At 43.5% G+C, this 20338-nt stretch overlaps 1 protein-coding gene across 1 annotated transcript in view; it reads left to right on the top strand.

Moving 5' to 3' along the window:
• The window catches only part of PDCL2 (phosducin like 2), a 39084-nt gene extending 25390 nt beyond the window's left edge, over nt 1-13694 (top strand). The window contains exons 4-6 of the mRNA XM_074991816.1: nt 2706-2849; nt 8385-8593; nt 13380-13694. Of these exons, the coding sequence (XP_074847917.1) occupies nt 2706-2849; nt 8385-8593; nt 13380-13555 (529 nt within the window). The 3' untranslated portion in view covers nt 13556-13694. The remainder of the gene's footprint in view (nt 1-2705; nt 2850-8384; nt 8594-13379) is intronic.
• Nucleotides 13695-20338: the final 6644 nt, after the last annotated feature.

Below are 20338 nucleotides of genomic sequence, written 5' to 3'. Positions count from 1 at the left end.
ACGCAAGCCCAGGGGTCCATAGTGCATCCGCACCCCCAAGGCCTGCGACTACAAGCGTGGTTAATCCATGGCTCAGCTCCCTAGAGAGCACATGTACGGAGGAAGTGCAGCAAGTCCTAGAAAGTAGCAGGAGGACTTCCACCAGGAAGACCTACAAGCAGAAATGGACTCGCTTCACGGCATGGTGTTCTACCAAACAGCTAGCCCCCCTTTCGGTGCCTATACCTGTGATATTAGAGTATTTACTGGACCTCAAGAGAGGAGGACTCTCACTATCCTCGTTAAAGTTCCACTTTGCCACCATTTCGGCATTCAGACACGAAGAGGAAGGGCACACGGTGTTTGCCCATCCCATGGTTACCAGGTTCCTCAAAGGGTTGGTAAACCTATACCCCCCTCGGAAACCGCTTCCGCCTTCGTGGAACTTGGACCTGGTGCTTAATGCGATAACGGGAACACCGTTTGAGCCTTTGGCCACGGTTTCCCTCCGCCTCCTTACGATAAAGACGACCTTTCTTCTCGCAATCACGTCAGCTCACAGGGTGAGCAAGCTTGCGGCAGTTATGGCAACGCCACCCTGCACTGTTTTTTCCAAGGAGGCGGTAACCGTACGGCTACATCCAGCCTTTGTTCCTAAAGTTTCTTCTGAGTTTCATATTAACGAACCTATCGTTTTACCCTCGTTTTATCCAAAGCCTCATAACTCTAACAAAGAGGCGCGCCTACACCTCCTGGACGTGAGGAGGGCGCTAGCCTTCTATATAGACAGGACCAAGTCCTTCCGGAAAACGGATAGACTCCTAGTCTCTATCGCTCCCAAATCAAAAGGAGAAGGTCTCTCTTTGCAGAGAATCTCGAAGCACATCGTATCCTGCATAAAAATGTGCTATGAGCTCAAAAGACTCCTTTACTGGCCACGCTCAGGGCTCATTCCACTAGGGCGGTGGCGGCATCAACAGCCTTTTTCAAGGGCGTTGCGCTAAAAGACATTTGCAGAGCGGCGACCTGGTCATCCTATGACACCTTCGCCAAACATTACGCCCTTCACAGGGTATTCCAAGAGGATACCCATCTCTCGACAGCGGTCCTCTCGGGGACAAGCTGCACATAATCCGATTACCCACCTCCAATCTTGGGTTACTGCTGGGTAGTCACCTAATGTGAAGCACCCACGGGGACACTCGAAGAAGAAAGAAAGGTTACTCACTGTAGTAACGGTGGTTCTTCGAGATGTGTCCCCGTGGGTGCTCCACTACTCACCCATCCTGCCCGCTTCGGATCTCTGTTTAGTGTTTTGCAGGAGCATCCTAGGCGGTTGGTCAAGGAACTGGCGGGGACCGGATCGCGCACGTGGCCAGGAGCGCGCAAGGGAGCAGCACGCACCGGCGCATGCACGGTCCGGCAGAAACTGCTTGGAAGATCCGATCTGCGGCGCCGGGCGAGCCCGACACCTAATGTGGAGCACCCACGGGGACACATCTCGAAGAACCACCGTTACTACGGTGAGTAACCTTTCTTTCCAGAAACAACCAATCACAAGGGGGAAGCCTGTATAAGCCCAAGTCCAAAGGAAGAGGTGTAGTTCTTATTTATTTTAGATTTAGCAAAGTAGAACCAAAGCAGGGGAATTTTGTCTTACATTCATTTGAACTCTGTGGAATTCTGAAAGGGGCCTAAGAGAAGAGAAACTGAGGCAGGGAATGTTTGTAACACAACTAGTTCAGCAGGAGACACTACAAAAGTAGGTATGACTTGCAACAGATATTTACAAAATAAGTATACCAGTATGATAAAGCTATCCAGTTGAACTGGAAAGAGAACTGAATTTGAACCAGTATACTCCTGCTCCGTTGAACTGCTAAAATAATAGAAGTTGAGACATACTAAAATGATGTTGACTCCCTCAAGTGTGTACTTCTATTTTAAAATAGAAGGAATTTTAAATGAATGTTCTCATTAAATCCCACAGTGGTGCACCTATATAATCATCTATCATTGTAAAATAAAGTAAACACTTTATTTAGCACTTTTAAAAGAATATCAGCTGCAGACTTTAAAAAATGGTTTGGTTTATTTCAATAAATTTTAATAAAAATTGGTCTTTAACTTTGAATTTTTCTCACTTTCTACATTGTTATTATTTTTACAGGTGAAGACTGCCACCTACTGCTTTTGGATTCAAATTTCATTACAAAATTGTGCAATAGTGAACTATTAAACTCTGGATTACTTTATTTGATGTATAATTTTGTTTTCAAGAGCACAATATCATTTCTGGTGTTTTTTAAATTTGTGTTGCTTGTGTTGTCTCCACTGCATTATCAAAATAGACAATATATTTGTGACTGTAGCATTCTTTTTCTTAATATTGTAGGTCTTTAATGTTCCTTAGATTTATGTATGTACACGTAGTTTCTTTTCAGTTTTCAAGTGCTGACTAAATGCCAGCTGTAAAGTCTTTCTAGCACAAAATAATTCCATTAGAACTGAAAGGCATTCAGACAAAGATTATTAAAAAATTGGCACCACGTTTCAAAAAAATATTGCCACTTTTTCAAAATGTACAACCATATCGATCAAAAATCAGGCTGAAGACCTAAAAGTTTAAATCCATGTTTCAGACCTCAACTATAAATGATTTTTGGTTTGTTCAATGGTTCATTCATTTTTAAAAATGTGCCATATATTTTTTATTTCTAAAATAGGCAACAACGGTTGCAAGAATGGAAAAATTTTCAGAAAAAACCAAAATATGGGGATCTGAGAGAAATTTCTGGCGACCAATATGTGAAAGAAGTCACCAATGCTCAAAAGGATGTGTGGGTTGTAATTCATCTATATAGATCAAGGTAATCCGATGTTTGTATTTTTTGAAAACTATTTAATATTCTAAAACACTTGGAAAAAATACTCAAGATGATGAGATTATATGAAAGATGATACATTTAAAATAAATATAATGTCATGGTTTACTATTTCTTCACTTGGGGGAGAGGAATCTTGGAAAAAAAGATTTCTCCTGTGTTTGTTCTCCTTGCTCCATCAGTGCAGTGCATAGGATTTTTTCACTTTTGAAAAGTAATGCAAAAGATCTTTCTAGCTAGCTACTGTTGGCAGGCTTGAATTGTGCTGGAGAGCAGAAGGTCTTCTGCAGCTTTCTCTCTCTGCAACCTCCTCTCACTCTTTCCCCACCCTCCAACAGATCAGCATTCTGGTAAGGTGAGGGTCTTTCCTGAAGGATTGAGGAAGGTTGGGTGTTTCTGTAACTTTGCAGTTTTCCAAAGAATTTCCTAGTGACAGCAGTAATTGCGTTAGGAGCCCGTGGAAAGATCCAAGAACTGGCATGCTCAGCTCTCTCTCTCTCTCTCTCTCTCTCTCTCTCTCTCTCTCTCTCTCTGTGTGTGTGTGTGTGTGTGTGTGTGTGTGTGCGTTGTTTTGGTGAGACAGGACATGGCTTTTTCCTTAGTATACTGGGATGCAGTTTTCACTGTTCATTCAGTTGCCATAAACCAAGCCTTCCTTCCAGGATTAAAGATCAGATCAGTCAGATGGAAATAAATTCTTATTAAAAATAAGCAGCCCTGTAGCATCTTAAAGACTATGAGTTTTTGTTTATTGTGTAATGAATTTTCATGGGTAAGAAGTGTCAGTGGACGCCACAAAGGGCTTGTTAAAATCTGCGTTTACCAGCACTGGGGCCCTGACCACGGTCTCTGTCAGGGATGCCTCCCTACTCTGACATGCCAAGTTCAGAAAGTGGGGGCATACAAATACCTTAAAATACCTTGCCTTTAAAGGTTCTGCTTAAAAAACTCCTCAAGGTCACAGATTCCCTGATACCCTGGAGAGTAATTGCTGCCATGACCCAAGTGAGGAAAGCTCCCTTGACACAGGAAGACACACTTGGGATGTCTCCCTGTGGGGTGAAACACAAGCTGTTCACCCTCCCTTAGGAGAACCCTTGGAAACAAAGAGCTGTAATCTGATATCTGACCTTTCAGTCTAAGGAATGAATATACACAGACCCTTCTCTAGGACACAGGAATCAAACCATTGCCTTGAAAAAAGGTAACTTGTTCACAAAACAAGAGAAAATTACTCAAGCCATTCCAGTTGCAGTGGAGAGAATTACTTCCCTCGGAGTCAGCTTAACAGTTCCAGAATACAGGGGAAAGAATAAAATTATTAACCAAAGCAACTCCACACCAAGTCCCAAAATAAAAATAACCCGATCACATCTAACTAAACACTTTCTTTCTACTTACATACCCCTGTGTTGATTATGAGACAGCCTTACTGGGTTAATTCAAGAATTTTTGGTTTCTCCCTGCTCCAGACGCAGACCCAGACAAAGACCCCTCAGATTGCAATTGTTCTCAGTTTAAAAGAATTTCTCTTCCTCCCATTGGTTTACCTGACTGCCCTCCTCAGAGAGATGCCCCTTACCCGGCTTTCCCTTGTTAGACAGCTCAGTGATGGGGACTACGATGAAGCACCCTGCCATTCCAATGAAAGCTGGGACCTACTTCTTAGTCTGGGCCACTGGCCAATAAAATTGTTAGTCTTTAGGGTTCTACAGGACTGCTTGTTTTTTGCGAAGCTACAAATATGTTTACCTCTCTGATACTATCAAAAGTAAGGTGTAGGACTTTCCATACAGTAGATCCCTGGCTTACACAGTTTTGACTTTTGCGTTTCTTGCAATATCGCAAGTCAAAATCGTCAGTGGCAGAGAGGTGGCCCAGCTCCTCTCCACTTGTGGGAGCTGTGAAATTGACCAGTGCTGCTGCACCAGTCAGTTTTCTGGCTCCAGCGGGGCAGCTGGGAGCCAGGTGCAGCAGCACCAGGTCAGTTTCCCAGCTCCCTGCTACTTGCAGGAGCTGGGAAACTGACCAGCACAGCTGTGCTGGTCAGTTTCCTGCCTCCTGGGAGTGGGGGTGCAGGTGAGAGCTAGGGGCAGCAGTGCTGGTCAGTTTCCTGGCTCCCTGCCACTTGTGGGAGCCAGGAAACTGACTAGTGCTGCTGCGCCTGGCTCTGGGCTCCCTGCTGCTCACCGGAGCAGGGAGCCAGGCGTAGCCAGGAACGGGGACCCAAAGGTGGCAGTGCCCCTCCCCCACCAGGCCCCAACTTACGTGAAATTTGACTTACCATGCTATTGCCCAGGAATGCAACCTGCGCATAAGTCGGGGGGCGGGGGAGGGGTCCTACTGTCCTGTCATAATGGCAGACTTTTTCTGCCCTAAGCATCCCAGAGAGGGCCCAAGTAGCAGTTCTCATTCCCTGTCTTTCTTTCCGGTATAATCACCCACAAGGCTTCAGCAGAGGTTTCCCATCCAAGGACAGTCTAGGATTTTTTTTTCCTCAATTACACATTAAACTACAGATCTTATTTATTCTCTCTTAAAAAGAGACAATCCAGTTCTGAACGCCACAAAAAGTTCTCAAGATAAAACTAAGGGATATTGAGAAAGTAGTCTCCCTCATACACAAATGATTGGAAAAGACAGTGGATCTGTCTCCAAAGGATTCAGCTTAGAAAAGAGGAGAGTTGTCACCAGAGCATTCCAGAAGTTGTGCCAAGTTCAACAGAAGGCTTATTCTACATTATGAGTTTAGGTTGAAGTTAGTCATGTTAGGTTGATTTTTACAAACAACGAGTCATTCCGCTCATTCTGCCAACTTTAAGGGCAGTTAAAGTTGACATCTGTACTCCTCCTTGAGGAGGAGTAATGCTAAGTTTGACTTTGCCTGGTATATTTTAAGCAGTGCAGGGTCGATCTCTCTCTAGTGAAGACATACCCTTTGTGGTAGTGCAGATGCAGTGCTGTGAGAGTCAGTATTCTTTGTCTATGGGAGGTGTCCCACAGTGCCCCAAAGGGACTCCTCTGGCCAGCACTTTCAACTCTGCTGCTCTCCAGGTTAACAAGGGAAAGGCCCAGAAAAATGTGAGCATTTGGAAGGAGTGTAAGGCTTTTATCAGGCCTTCTGGTGCTAAGGTAACCTTTTTTTGAAGGCTTGTAAGTCTGATAATAGTAAGACACGGATAGCTCTGAGTTCACTATCACCCATGCCAGGCAGTTTTTAAGGTTAAAATACTGCAAACTGGATTATTGTAAGATAAATTATAGTTGTGTTACAAACATACAGGCCTAAAGCCCATGGACCAACGTAATATAGCCACAGCTCCATCCTGAGGTGTTCTTTTAAAAATTTACTCTATTTAATAGAGTTGTTTTTAAAAAAAAAATCTTAAAATATCAAATGTAATACTACAAAACTGAATAGCCAAAGAACAGTAAACTAATATGTATTAAAATCTCAAATACACAAACTGAGTTAGATGGACAAGGACCAAAGCATATCAGTGGTGGAGGAAAACCGTATAGAATACATGGTGCTATTGAGCAGTACTAACCAATAGTATACGTATCATAGCTTTCATGTAAATATTTTCAGTTTTTATTTCAACAGCCTTTGTCCATAAGGCTCCTTGTAGGAGAAGCCAAAGAAATCTATAGTGAAAGTCCCATACAGAGCAAAGTAGAAGCATTCTGACTACACGGAAAAATTATGTGCTCATTGGACTCCTTGTTATGTCACTCAGGCTACGTCTACATGTGCCCCAAACTTCGAAATGGCCATACAAATGGCCATTTCAAAGTTTACTAATGAAGCGCTGAAATGCATATTCAGCGCTTCATTAGCATGCGGGCTGCCGCGGCGCTTCAAAATTGACGCGCCTTGCCGTCGCGCGGCACGTCCAGACGGGGCTCCTTTTCGAAAGGACCCCGCCTACTTCGAAGTCCCCTTATTCCCATGAGCTGATGGGAATAAGGGGACTTTGAAGTAGGCAGCGTCCTTTCGAAAAGGAGCCCCGTCTGGATGCGCCGCCCGGCGGCAAGGCGCGTCAATTTTGAAGTGCTGCGGCAGCCCACATGCTAATGAAGCGCTGAATATGCATTTCAGCGCTTCATTAGTAAACTTCGAAATGGCCATTTGCGTGGCCATTTCGAAGTTTGGGGCACGTGTAGACACGGCCTCAGTGTGCTGGGATGCCAATGAGTCAGCCTTTTTTGCCAGCCTGGTGTCACCTTTACCTGGTCTTGCTGGGCTAGGCTCATAAGCCTCTTCCAGAACATACACACACACAGGTAGGGCCACACCCAGCTGCAGAACGAGGCAGACATTGAGATCAACTCTGGAAAGGCTCATCTTAAAGGTCTTGCCAGGCATGCAGGTGTCCCTCTCTTTTGGAGACCCAAAAGTTGTATGAAATTCACCTCCTCTCTCAATGTGGTGGAAGACATGCACAGCTTTCTACCTCTCCCCTTAGAAATTACATAACTTGGGTTATATTATATACTAGGAATAATATCAGAGAGATAGCTGTGTTAGTCTGTATTCTATCAGAACAAAAAATCAGTCATGTAGCACTGCTATTTTGTTAGTCTTTAAAGTGCTACATGACTGCTTTTTTGTTTTGATACAAGGAATAAGTTTATTAAATACAAAAAGTGGCTTTAAAGTTGTTGAAGAGGTAACAAACAGAATAAAGCACATTACTAAAAAATGAAGTGAAATATGCAAACTAAGCTAGACTCACAAATAAATTAATTACAAATAATAATTCCTCACCCTAGATATTGCTTTAGGTAGATTCCTTCACAAGCTAGGTATTTTTCTAGTTTGGGTTCAGCAATGGCCTACCCCGCCCCCCACAACTTCTAGTCCTTTTGTTCCAGGTGTTTTCAAGTATCTCTTTCAGTGGGGCAACGAGGAGAAGCAAGCCGTTTGATTATGTTCCCCCCTCCATACACTGTATGTAGGATTTCCATAAGGTGAGATTTCACCACCTCCTAGTGGAATAGTTCAGCAGGCCAAAATCGTGGTTAGTATCAGGTGACCAGATCACCTGACTCTGTAGCATCATAGTGTGCATGAGTCAGTGACAGCATAGTATTTCCCCAGGAAGGTCAAGCCTTCTCACAGTTCATTGTCCTCACTTATGTGCCATCAGCCTTGTCTGGCTTCTCCACAGTTGTGCCTTGAACTCTTAGCAGTTGGTGACACCCAAAGTAGCATAGTTAAAATACAGCTACATGGTCCATATTCCTAACTTTAGATACCAAAATGGCACATGCATACAAATAGGATAATCATATTCAGTAAATCATAATCGTTTCAATGCTACCTTACATTAGTTATCTTCCATAAAGCATGTCATGGTTATGCCATATCCATAGCATAAGCATATTTTCCTAAAAATATGAACTGAAATGTCACAATCTCTTTTTGAAAGGTTATTTATATAGATCATAGTGTTTTCTTGAATATTACAAACTATGGTGTCAGAACTTTCATTAAATCTATCCATTCTTTTCTAGCATCCCAATGTGCTTATTAGTTAACCAGCATCTCAGCCTGCTAGCCAGAAAGTTTCCAGAAATCAAGTTTGTCAAAGCCATTGTGAACAGCTGTATTCAAAACTACCATGACAGATGTTTACCTACCATTTTTGTGTACAGAAATGGTGAGATAAAAGGCAGGTTCATTGGAGTTACTGAATGTGGAGGGACAAATCTTAAAATAGAAGGTATTATAATTACTATGAAATTATTTGGAACATATTTATCTAATGTTGTTGATAAACACCAGGTCTTAAGATCACTTCTTGGAGTGGAACAATCTTGTATAGTGTTTTTGTACATTAAACAGGAAAAATTAGGAATTAGCTGTAAACAGAAACTTCTGCATTTCTACTGTAGCACAAATATTAGCTTGTTGATAGCTTGAAGTGCTATAGATGACATAGCATAACCTCAGAGAATGAAGGTTAGGTCTGGGAGAAACTGATCATCACCAGCTCTGTGGTGGAATGCCCCTGATGTTGTGTTGCTAAGGGTGTACTTAAGTCAGAACATTTCCATTGTACAGGATTTGCTTGATCAGTCATTGGTTATGTCTAGACTGCAGCCTTGTGTCGACTGAAGTTTTGTTGACAGTGTGCGTCCAGATTGCAGATCCGTCAGCAGAGATTTGCTGGTTAGGAGCATTTTGTCTGCATCCTTGTACATCTCATTCCACGAGGAAGAAGGGATATCTCGCCACAGGGATTTTTTCCAACATTCAGCTCTGTGTGGACAGGCCAAATGTTGGAAAAGCCTCTCCCGATAGAACTGTCAGCAAAAGATATGCAAATATGTTGCATAATTTGCATATCTTTAGCGACAGTTCTCAGCAATCTAGACATAATCATTGTGACCAGGTTTGAAATAATGCTTTGGCTGATTTTATGTATTTCCCTCTCACCTTTGTTCAGGTTGGGTACAACACAGTGAAACCCCTCCCCTGCCACAAGAGCAGCCTGTCTCTGCATATGGAAGTTAGAGATTCCCCTTTCCCCCACCCACTTCCAGTGGGCCATAGAAGATATCACAATCCAACATCTCTTTTCCTGCATAGAGGAAGCAGGGAGAGAGGAAAGGGGTGTTGGGTGGGACTGGGTGGCCTCCAGTAGAGGAAGGGGTGATGGGGAGAGAGACCAGGTCAGGATCTCACAGCTTCTGTGGCTAATGTCCGAAGTCTGTAAAGGATTTTTCCTTTCAGTTCCACCTTAGAAGTATTGCACTCCCCTCCCACTCTGAGACCCCTCTCCTCTTACACTGCACTCTCCCCTCCCCGCCATGTCTTTGCACTTCCTTTTCAGACATTCTGAGATGTATATTGCAGTCCCCCTTTGCACTGTGTTCTCTCCCTCCTTTCAGACTCTTTGGGGCTTGTATTCCCCCTCACTGCAGTGCAGCCCCCATTGTACCATTCCCTAACCCCGTGAGGCCTGCACTTGTCCCCATTACAGTGCAGCCCTCATTGCAGTGCCCCCCCCCGCATTGACCCCCAGCCTTTTGAGGCTTGGTCTGCCCCCGCACCATGCACTATTTCCCAGGCCTCTTTGGCTTGTATTGCCCCCACCCAGTGCACTGACTCAGACCCCTTGAGGCTTGCACTGGCCCCCCAATGCACTACCCCCAGCCCTTGGAGCCTTGCACTACCCCCTGGGCCTCTTGAACCTTGCACTACCCCCCGAGAGCACTAGCCCCATGAGGTGTGCCCTCCACCTGCCTGTACCCATTCCCCATATTACTCTGCTTCACACTCCTCAGCTGTCCTTTGCTCTTCACTCTTTGGCTCCCTGTGGTTTTAATACACATGTGCCAGACACAGACAGCCTGAGGAGGCAGGATTGGTGTTTGTCCTGCCCCCGCCACTCGTACGTGCCAGAGAAGGGTGTGTGACTGGGTGGGGCTCACTTAGATGTTTTATTAACATCTAGTCGTGGGCCACAAAAGTAATCAGTTGGGCCACGTGCTGCCTCCTGGCTGTGAGTTTGATATGGCTGATGTAGATACTTATATGGCCCCCATGGCCACAATTTCTGAGCAGATTGCAATCTTTTAAATTTATTTATTCTCACAACATCCATTTGAAGTAACGAAATGCTATCACCCCCATTTTGCAGCAAGGAAACCAAGGCACAGAAGGACTAAGTGATTTGCCCAAGGTCACAAAGTGAGTCTGCAGCAGAGCAGTGTTCTGTTGCGCACTGAGAAAAACTGAACTTATTGTTACCCCCAAGGGAATTCTGCATCATCGTACATGCACAGAATTCAGGTACCCATCAGATTTCTTTGCTTCCCCACAGAAAAATGATTTTCTGACAGGGAAGCAAAGGGAAGGTACAAGAGTATGGGTACAGAGCAGACGTTAGGAATCTGAATAAACATAAACCTATCATTTCCGTAGAGTGGGCCATTCTGTTAGAGACTTGAGAATATGTGTCATACAACAAAGAGACTTTAACAGCAGATTACAATGGAAGACGTGTGAACTGTAGTTCATGCTCAAATTAGATACATTGATGCTTGGCCTTAATAGAGATAGCAATTACCCCATTACAAAGACAGTTTACCTTCCTTTGATATTCATTATGGTCTCAGGCAGGACACTTCAGTATTTCGCACCCCTCCACATCCCCCTTCAATTCTATGTATCTAATTTGTCAGGTTTATTTGGTTTTTTTTTTATGATAAAACCATCAATACTGCACTGGAAATGTTATATCTCCAGATCTGAGGAAGTGGATCTGCCCCTCGAAAGATCCTCTCCTAATAACTTATTTTGTTAGTCTTTGAAGTGATATGTGACTGCTGGCTTGTTTTCCAAAGTGACAGTAGTAGTGTTCCTTGATGTTTGGGTATGCAACTTAGGACATTTTACTTGTGCCTGCTTTTCCAAACGTGCTGACCCATCCATCCTGTGAAAATAGAGCATATGTAAGGTGTCATGTTAGGCACCGAGGCACCCATAAGCATGTCACTTTAGAAAATCATATCTCCTGTTTACGACAGGATGGTTAAAGAAGATATTCTCTTTGTGGCTAGGAACCACAGAAATGGTACTTTGTTAGTTTCAAGGCAAAGTTCTGTTCCCATTATTTTCTTATTCCAAAAAGGAAAGGGTGATCTGTTTCCCATTTTGGGCTTGAGAAGACTAAAATATATTGTAAAATTTATGGTGCAAGTAGCAACTGTAGCCTCTATATCTACCATGTTTTAAGGTTCATTTAGGTTTCTTATTTTAAAGAATGCACTACATATTTCTGTCACGGGCAATTATGAGAAAATTACTTAGTTTATATGCAACAAGCAATCACTTTCTTTAGAAGGTGCTCTTTAGAAGGACACTTTCTGTTTGAGTCACATATGAACAAGTACATTAAGGTGGACACTTCAGCTGCTCACATACTCATGAATGGGGTTAACATTTATTTTTTTATTTACAATAGCCATATTCAATTTGCTGCATGCCCGGTACTGTAACACATAGACTGGAGTAGTGGCCTAGTAGTTGCCTAGAGGAACTGGTTTGTGATTTGTAGTAGCTGGTGAGGATTTGTTTAAGGTTGGCAGGCTGTCAGTAGGCGAGGACAGGCCTGCCCCCCAAGGTTTGTGAGAGTGAAAGATCATTGTGCAGGATGGGTTGCAGATCACTGATGATGCGTTGGAGAGGCCTTAGGTGGGGGCTGTATGTGATAGTCAGTGGTGTTCTCTTGTTTTCCTTGCGAGGCCTGTCTGCGAGGTCTTGTAGCAAGACAGGCCTCGCAAGGAAAACAAGAGAACACCACTGACTATCACATACAGCCCCCACCTAAGGCCTCTCCAATGCATCATCAGTGATCTGCAACCCATCCTGCACAATGATCTTTCACTCTCACAGACCTTGGGAGGCAGGCCTGTCCTCGCCTACTGACAGCCTGCCAACCTTAAACAAATCCTCACCAGCCACTACAAATCACAAACCAGTGCCTCTAGGCCTGGAACCAGCCCCTGTAATGGTCCTTGCTGCCAACACTGCTCACACCAGTGACATCATCACAGGACCTAACATCAGCCATACCATCAGAGGCTCCTTTACCTGCATATCTACTAATATAATATATGACATCATGTGCCAGCAATGCCCTGCTGCAATTTACATTGGCCAAACTGGACAGTCTTTACTTAAAAGAATAAATGGACATAAATCAGACATCAGGAACGGTAATGTACAGAAGCCTGTGGGGGAACATTTCAATCTCCCTGGACGCTCAGTAGCAGATTTAAGGGTGGCAGTCCTGAAACAAAGAAATTTCAAAAATCAAATGGAGAGAGAAATCTCTGAGCTGCATTTTATTTGCAAATCTGACTCCGTTAACCAAGGATTAAACAGAGACTGGGAATGGCTCGCAGCTTACAAAGGCAGCTTCTCTGCCCTGGGTTTTAAGATCTCCCCATTGGACTCTGACAGTGGCTCATATTCCTCTGTCTGATCTGACTTGTTTTTTCCTCTTTTGATACCTACTATTGATAATGGGCCATTTCCACCTTGCTGAATAGACCTTGTCAGCTCTGGCCCTCCCTTTTTCTGGGACCCCATTCTTTGAGTACCCCTGTGGAACCCCGCCCCGCCTCCCCCAACTCATGCATCTGATGAAGCGGGTCTTTGCCCACGAAAGCTTATGCTCCAAAATATCTGTTAGTCTATAAGGTGCCACAAGACTTCTTGTTGTTCTCGAAGCTACAGACTAACATGGCTACCTCTCTTGGTACAGAAGACCTCTAGGCACCCAACTTCATATAATAGCTATTTGTGATGTGGTTACATGTACGTTTCACTGTTATACTTGATCTATTTTTTTTTAATTCTTTGCTTTGAAAATTCAGTTACCTATCTGGTTCATTTGTACCTGTTAAAAAACTTTAATAATTTGCAAATTGTTTGTATAAATGCATTTTATGATTTTTTTCCTGTTTGCTGCTGTAAGTCATTATTTCTTGTTACAGAGCTTGAATGGAAATTAGCACAAGTTGGAGCAATAAACACTGACTTAGAAGAAAGTCCAAAGCAAAACATTACGGATGTGATGATGTCTTCAGTTAGAAGTGCTTCTATTCAGGATACCAATAGTGCTAGAAGTAACGATGGTGAAAGCAAAAGTTACTTGCACAGGAATTTTTAATGCGAGTACTCTGCACTGATTTTTTTATGTTTGTGCAACATATGTATATTGCTGGTTTCATAAATCTGAAGCAATGTGGAGCTTTGTTTTATATTTATATTTTCAATGTAAGTTTGTAGAAAATAATTAATATACTGCATAAAGGCCAAATTCTACCCTTGTTTCTACACAGATGGCTCATATTGAAGTGGAAGGCCTTGGTTCTCTATTTCATTTAAGTGCCACTCAACTGGAATAGAGGTGGGAGGTCAGAGGGAGATAGCTGTTCCTTTCTGATTCAGTACTGCTGGGCATCAGTGAAAGCTGGGATATACAAGGGTAATACTACCTAATGTCATTGGTTAACAACAGTGTAGCTGAACTCTGCTGTGCCAAACCTCTTCCCCTTTCTCCCATTGAGAATCTGGCCAAAAGGGTATTTATATGCACATCTATCCAGGAAAGCCCTTATTCTGTTGAATAGTACTGTTTGTTTAGTACCTAAGAATTCCATTTAGTAATCTTCTCCAACATCAAGAATAATCCTCTGGCTTTTTCCAGTACTAACAATTTGTCCAAGTTTTCTTAAAGACAAATGGATGCTTATTTGAGAGTAGTGCAGTACAGTCATGGATGAACAAAGCCTAAAATTATGGATGTAAAGGAGGGGAAACACATCCTAATTGGGCATTATTATTTATTGTGGCTATTTATTCAAATATAATAATACAGTTTTCTCATATTGTCCTCATACCCTCTACTGAAAAGGTCTCACCGCACTAATGAAGACTTCCCTATGTAGAGTCTACTCAGGAAATGTCTAAACTTAAAACACAATATTGGTGCAACTTCACAAGTGCAGCTGTGCTGCTATAGATCTCTGATGAAGATGCTTTAAGCCAGCATTCTCCCATCATCTTAGTTAATCCACTTCCCTGAAACCTGTTTTAGGTCAGTATAATTATGTGTCTCATGAGTGTGGACTGATACAAGTTTTTAGTGTTGACCAAACCTAAGATGGGTCATAGACCATATATGCAAAAAAATGCACCATTCAGTTCACACTTAGATGTATGACTGTAGATATGAATGACTCAGCAAAAATGGGATGAGCAGTTTCTAACTGGCCATGTTGTAAAAATGAAGTGATTCAAGAATCCATTAATATTTTTCCACATATTAATCTAAATAATTTCATGTTGGGTACACTCATATATGACATGCACTGCAGCTCATAGTATTTTCAGTGCAAGCAACAAAAAATGTCCATTGACACCTGAGATATTAGTGCCTAATCTCCCTCACTCCAAGATGTTTTATACATTTTTCTGTTTAGATTCAAGGTGAGTCTCAAAGACTTATGATTTCTTTCCTTTAAGACAGATTTTCTTATTATAGTGATGTAGATGATGACTGAGTTGGACTGTTTTTTATCCTCCTACAGTTTTAAAGAAAAATATTTTTTCAGTTTCTTTTAGAACTGGTCTCCAAGATTACTAGTGTATTCCTCCTGAATTAACCTGCTTTTTTCTCTCTGGCCAAACTAGGTGCTTCTTACCCCATGGCGTGAAGTTGCTCTTATTAATGTTCATTATGTTCTCATGTTTAATTCCTCTCATTATTCATTTAAAAAGTTAGAGATGGCGGTTTTTAGCACTGCAATAAGGGTGAGGGCTTGGTTTAAGTCTCTGTTACTAACTGGGGGTGAGCCATTCTCACAAGCACCACACTGAGCTTGTTAAATGCAGTTTGACTAGAGAAGCCCCCACTTGATTGGTAATGAAGCTCAAAGTGTTCTTAGATATGTAAGTTAGTGATTTAATTATTTTCTTCCTCTTAATTGTAATCCTCCATTTGATTTCTTCATTCTTATCATGCCTCCTGTTAGCAACCTCTTTTTGTTCGGGGACGGGGAGTGGGAGTGGTGTCTCCACTTGTGACTGTACTCAGTTACATGGGCATTGTGGTCTAACAGCCACCCTGTTGTCCATATCTGAAGCATGTACCTGAAGGACGGACTAACCTGTGAAAGTTAGCACACATGGATTAAGTATATGCATCCACTATGGCATTGCCATGTATCCATTTTAAAGAGCAGTATGGATGGGGACAAGGGGCATATAGAGCTTTCAGGTATCTATAGTCCTCCAGGGCCATTCCCACAACATATAGATCCCTGATCCCTTTGCTGCCTGACTATTATGCAAGAATACAAAGGTCCCTGGCCTTGTACCCCTTTAGTAGTAGTAGTAGCCTGCAGTGAACATTCCAGTTTCTTTTCTGCTGAAATCTGTTGATTAGTACAAGTGATCAGGGTCTCTGGAGCACACACGTGCTGATCATTGTCTTGTCAGAGTACACCATCCTCCATGAGTTTACTTGATTTGGCAAGAATATTCACCTGTCCGAGAGGATTTCACTGAGGCTGACAGAGCCAGGCATTCTCTGGATTCCATCCCAGTGCTGGGATCATACGAAGCACATCACCCTCCTCTGTGGGAGGATGAAGGACTGTAACAATTGCTCTGGGAGGGAACCTAGCACATTAGTGAGGGATTACCCCTTGGACTAGATCCTGTGCTCCATGTAACACAAAATCAAGAATCACCTCTCGTCTTGTGGGTTCCAGGATTAATCAGTGCAAAAAGCAGTCACTATGGTGCTGAGAAATTTTACATCAGCATTATACCCTGAGGTGATATTTACACAGTTAATATGAGGTTATTTGAAGTCACCCATTATTATTTTGCTTTCTGTTGTTGCAGCTTTCTAACCACCCTTGGTATTTCACAATCACTGTCAGCATCCTGGTCAGTTGACTAGTAGTATATTCCTAGAAGTATACTTTATTATTCAAGTATAAATTTTCTAACCATACAGATTCTGTGGTATAGTTTGATTCAGTTAGAGTTTTCAGTTTATTTAATTCCATTAATTTGAACATATTGTACCCCATCAGCATGATCTACTCTGTTATTCCTATCTATTTTGTATCTTGGTATTTGATAGCCTGATTCCACCAAGTTTACCTGCCTATCTTGCCTGGAGTGCCCAATGTGATAGGTGTGTTCAGAGGCCGACTGCCAGATGGGTGACATTTGAAATCTTGGGTCAGTGGTACTTACTTTGTAACTTTTAGTCCAATAGTTACAGCACTTTCCCATGATGTGAGAGACCAAGATTCATTTCCCTCTCTATGCATGACTGCTTGGACACCACAGACTTACATAATCAGTGGGCTACAGAGAGGGAGCAGGAGAGAACGTATATATAGACTGGTAGTTATGGCACCCATCTAGGAGGGCCTAGGGTCCAATTCCCCTGCTCCAGTGACTCCAGTTATACAAAGTAGAACTACTACCTCAGTACTGTAGACTGGCTGACAGTTCCATTAAATTTGCAGCTTTCACTGATCAGTGATGTGCGTTCACTACTGAGTCCCACATAAAATGCCTGCTGAGTCTTTAATGCAGCAGGCTGTCAATTTAATGGAAGCACTGCCAGTATTAGTTATTGAGGAGGGACTTATTCTGGCTGCTTACATTTCAAAACTTTCATCCTGTTTGATACTAGTATCTTTATTGCAGCTGTGCAGTAATTTTTTTCACTGTTTGGGCAGGACCTGTGGGAATGGAATGTATACACTTTATATATTGATTTAAATGTTAAAATGATAGGACACTATTTTTATTCACATTTAAAAAGTGTCTGCAGATGGAAAACCATTATATTTATCATACTTTTATATTAGGGGAACATGAGATACTCAATCTTGTTTGTGAAAAAGATTAGGATATTTTTATCAGTTAGATAATTGGATTTTCTCTTTGTTCTGGGGATATAGAAGCACAGCACATATTTAACCTTCAAATGGATTACATTGATATTAGAGGTGACAGATTAAATCAATCTGAAGGCCTTCAGGTCTTTGAAGACATTTGTTCACATCATAAAACCATTACATAAATCACCACAGATGAAGGTTTTGGGGTATTTTTTCCTCAGCAGTGGCCTTATTCTAGAACAATGGGCCTGTTAAAACAGGAACATTAGCAGAGATGTGCAAGGACTGCAGAAAGCTTTATGCCTGCCCACGATGCAGAGGCATCTGCACGTCCCCAACTGCTTGCTCACGGTGGGGGAGGAATGTGCCTGTCTCCATCCTCCAGCACAGGCTGGAGTTGAGGAACACAAAGGAATCGTCTGCCTGGCCCACCCACCTCATGTAAAAGTCTGTGAAGTGTCCACGGTGGTTGACCAGGGCCTGCAGCACCATGGAGAAGTATCTTTTGTGGTTGATGTACTTGTTTGATGCTCCAGGGCGCGGATATGGATGTGGGTCCCATAGATGGCTCCAGTGCAGTTCGGGAGCCCTAAGGTGGTAAGTGCAGCCATGCCTTTGTCAAGGTCTCCCAGATGGATTGTCTTGGATGGACTCTGCAGCAGGATTGTGTTGCTGGCTGTCACGACCTGCAGGGGGAAGGCAACCAAGCACACATGACAGGGACTGACAGAGGGAGTCCTTGGGCCCTTGAGTGTTCCCTGGCTCCCTTTCGGTCCACCTCTCGAGCCCTCAGGGAGCCTCCCCTGTGAGGCCACCCCCTCCCTCAGCAGCAGAGCTGTGCAGGGGTGGGATGGCATGGTCCCCTGGGGAGGGAGCTTCCCCCCAACACTTGCACCCCTGACTCTGTGTCCTAAGGGTCCCCCTTTGGCAGGACACCCCCCAGCCCCCATGCAAGGATGGGAGCCTGAGTGTGTTACCTCCATGAGGAGGGCCCTGGCGGTTGACTTCCCCATGCCGAACTGGTTGCCCACTGAGTGGTAGCTGCGGGGTGGTGCGTTTCCAGAGGGACTGTGGCTTGCTGCTCCGTGGGGATGGCAGGCTGCAGCCAAGTGCCGTATCTCCAGAGGGTGGGGGTGAAGCAGGCACAGTGCTCCAGGAAAGTGGCCTTCCGCACTCAGAAGTTCTGGAGTCACTGCTGGTCATGCCACTGCCCCATGACCAGCCCGTCCCACCAGTCAGAACTGATGCAGTGTCTCCAGATCTGCCTGTGCACCTGAGGGTAGAGAGGGAGGGCGCAGATGTGACCATCCTGCAGCAATGGGAAAGTCCTCATAGGGGCTGTCGGGCTCACCCTCGGTGAGGAGGAGGACAACCATAAGGAAATGCAGCAGGTTCTGATTCACCAGCACAAGCTCCCTGGGGGACTGGTCTGGCATCATGGTCCATGAACTGATCTGACTCCCACAGAAAGGGTTGAAGCTCTGCATTAGCTGTGATGGTCCTCGACGGACAGAGAATGGGTGTCTGGGGAGAGTCCCTTTAAGGGAGTTTCTTTTCACTCACCAACAGCTGAACTCCCTGGTGACTGAAGCTGCCAACCGTTATAGCAAACAATCCCAATTCCACTCTACCACCTTGGATGAGGAGCATAAACATTAGACTTTTTAGTTGTAAAGTGTATTCATCAGCCACAGTCCAATTCTGCGTGACAAATTACTCCGCCCTCTTGGCGAAATACAACTTCAATAACTATAGCAAGCTGTAGGACTTTAGGGATGACCTACCAGAAGACAAACATCCCCAGTTCAAAGCAATAATGCATAAAGGACAGATAATTGCCTATACTGCTCTACAAGCCTCAATGTATATAGTGAACAACCAGAATTGGAGTGTGGCTGATGAAGATGTAACAAATCAATCTCCAAATGTGATCCAGTTGATGCCAGTACCCCAGCAAAATGAGAATAGCTGGAATCAATGGGAGAGCAGCCCGTGTTGACCCTTCTGCATGGAGGAGACTGTGGTAGGTGTGTGAAATTCAGCTACACAATTTGTGTAGCTGAAGTAGACTGATGTTAAGGACAAGGGTAGACAAGGCCTTACTGTGTTCCCTGCTCTCTTCAGATGGAATTCTGAAGCCTCTGCTGTCCACAGGACATTGTTACTCTACAGACATCTGAAGTGGAGCCCCCGCAGGTACACTACTCAAAGAAGTTACTCATCTTGTGCAATAACTATTCTTCAAGATGTGTGTCCCCATAGGTGCTCCGTTGCCTGCCCTCCTCCCCTAGACTTTGGAGTTTGCATCTCGACTTCTGCAGTAGAGAAGGAAGTGAAAGGCCTGGCTTGTACATGTGCTATGCGAGGCACCAAGAGCACTGCGAGACAACTACTGCGCATGCACACCGCAACCAGGTACTGCTATCTAAAATCTCTGATCTGTGGTACTGGGATGCTTCAACACAAAGTGGAGTCACCACAGGGATACACATCTCAAAGAACCATCATTACTGTATAAAGTGAGCACATTATTATTAAAATTATTAACAGTTCTTAAAGTTGACAAAAAAGCTTAAAAATAAAATCTATTTAGCATAAAGTACTGAAATGCTCTAACCACATTAGTAAAATGGTAATTTCAGGTCATTCTTACAATTAACATTTTTTTCAGTTCCAACATTCTAGACCCTAACACTGTTTGTCTGAATTTGGTCTGACAACCCTGTATTTCTTCTGCAGATGATGCCACAACAAGCCTTTCTGCAGAAATACTATAAGCCTGTCTTCTTTGCCATGATACACATGGGCTAGACATTACTAGAAATAATGCACTTACCACCGCTTCATGGGAGAATGATCCTAAAGCCCAGGGGTGGGCAACGTTTTTGATTGGAGGCCACTCCAAGATTTGGTAAGTGGCCAAGGGCCACACTTTTCTATGAAGGGTGTGTGGGGTCTGGGATGAAGGTAGGGTGCAGAAAGATGCTTGGTGTAGGGGACCGGGCTGCAGGAGAGGATGC

Source organism: Carettochelys insculpta, chromosome 4, assembly GCF_033958435.1.
Source record: "Carettochelys insculpta isolate YL-2023 chromosome 4, ASM3395843v1, whole genome shotgun sequence".
In the NCBI taxonomy this organism is placed as follows: Eukaryota; Metazoa; Chordata; order Testudines; family Carettochelyidae; genus Carettochelys; species Carettochelys insculpta.
The sequence above is the reverse complement of the archived record's forward strand: the minus strand, read 5'-3'. Positions and strand labels throughout refer to the sequence as shown.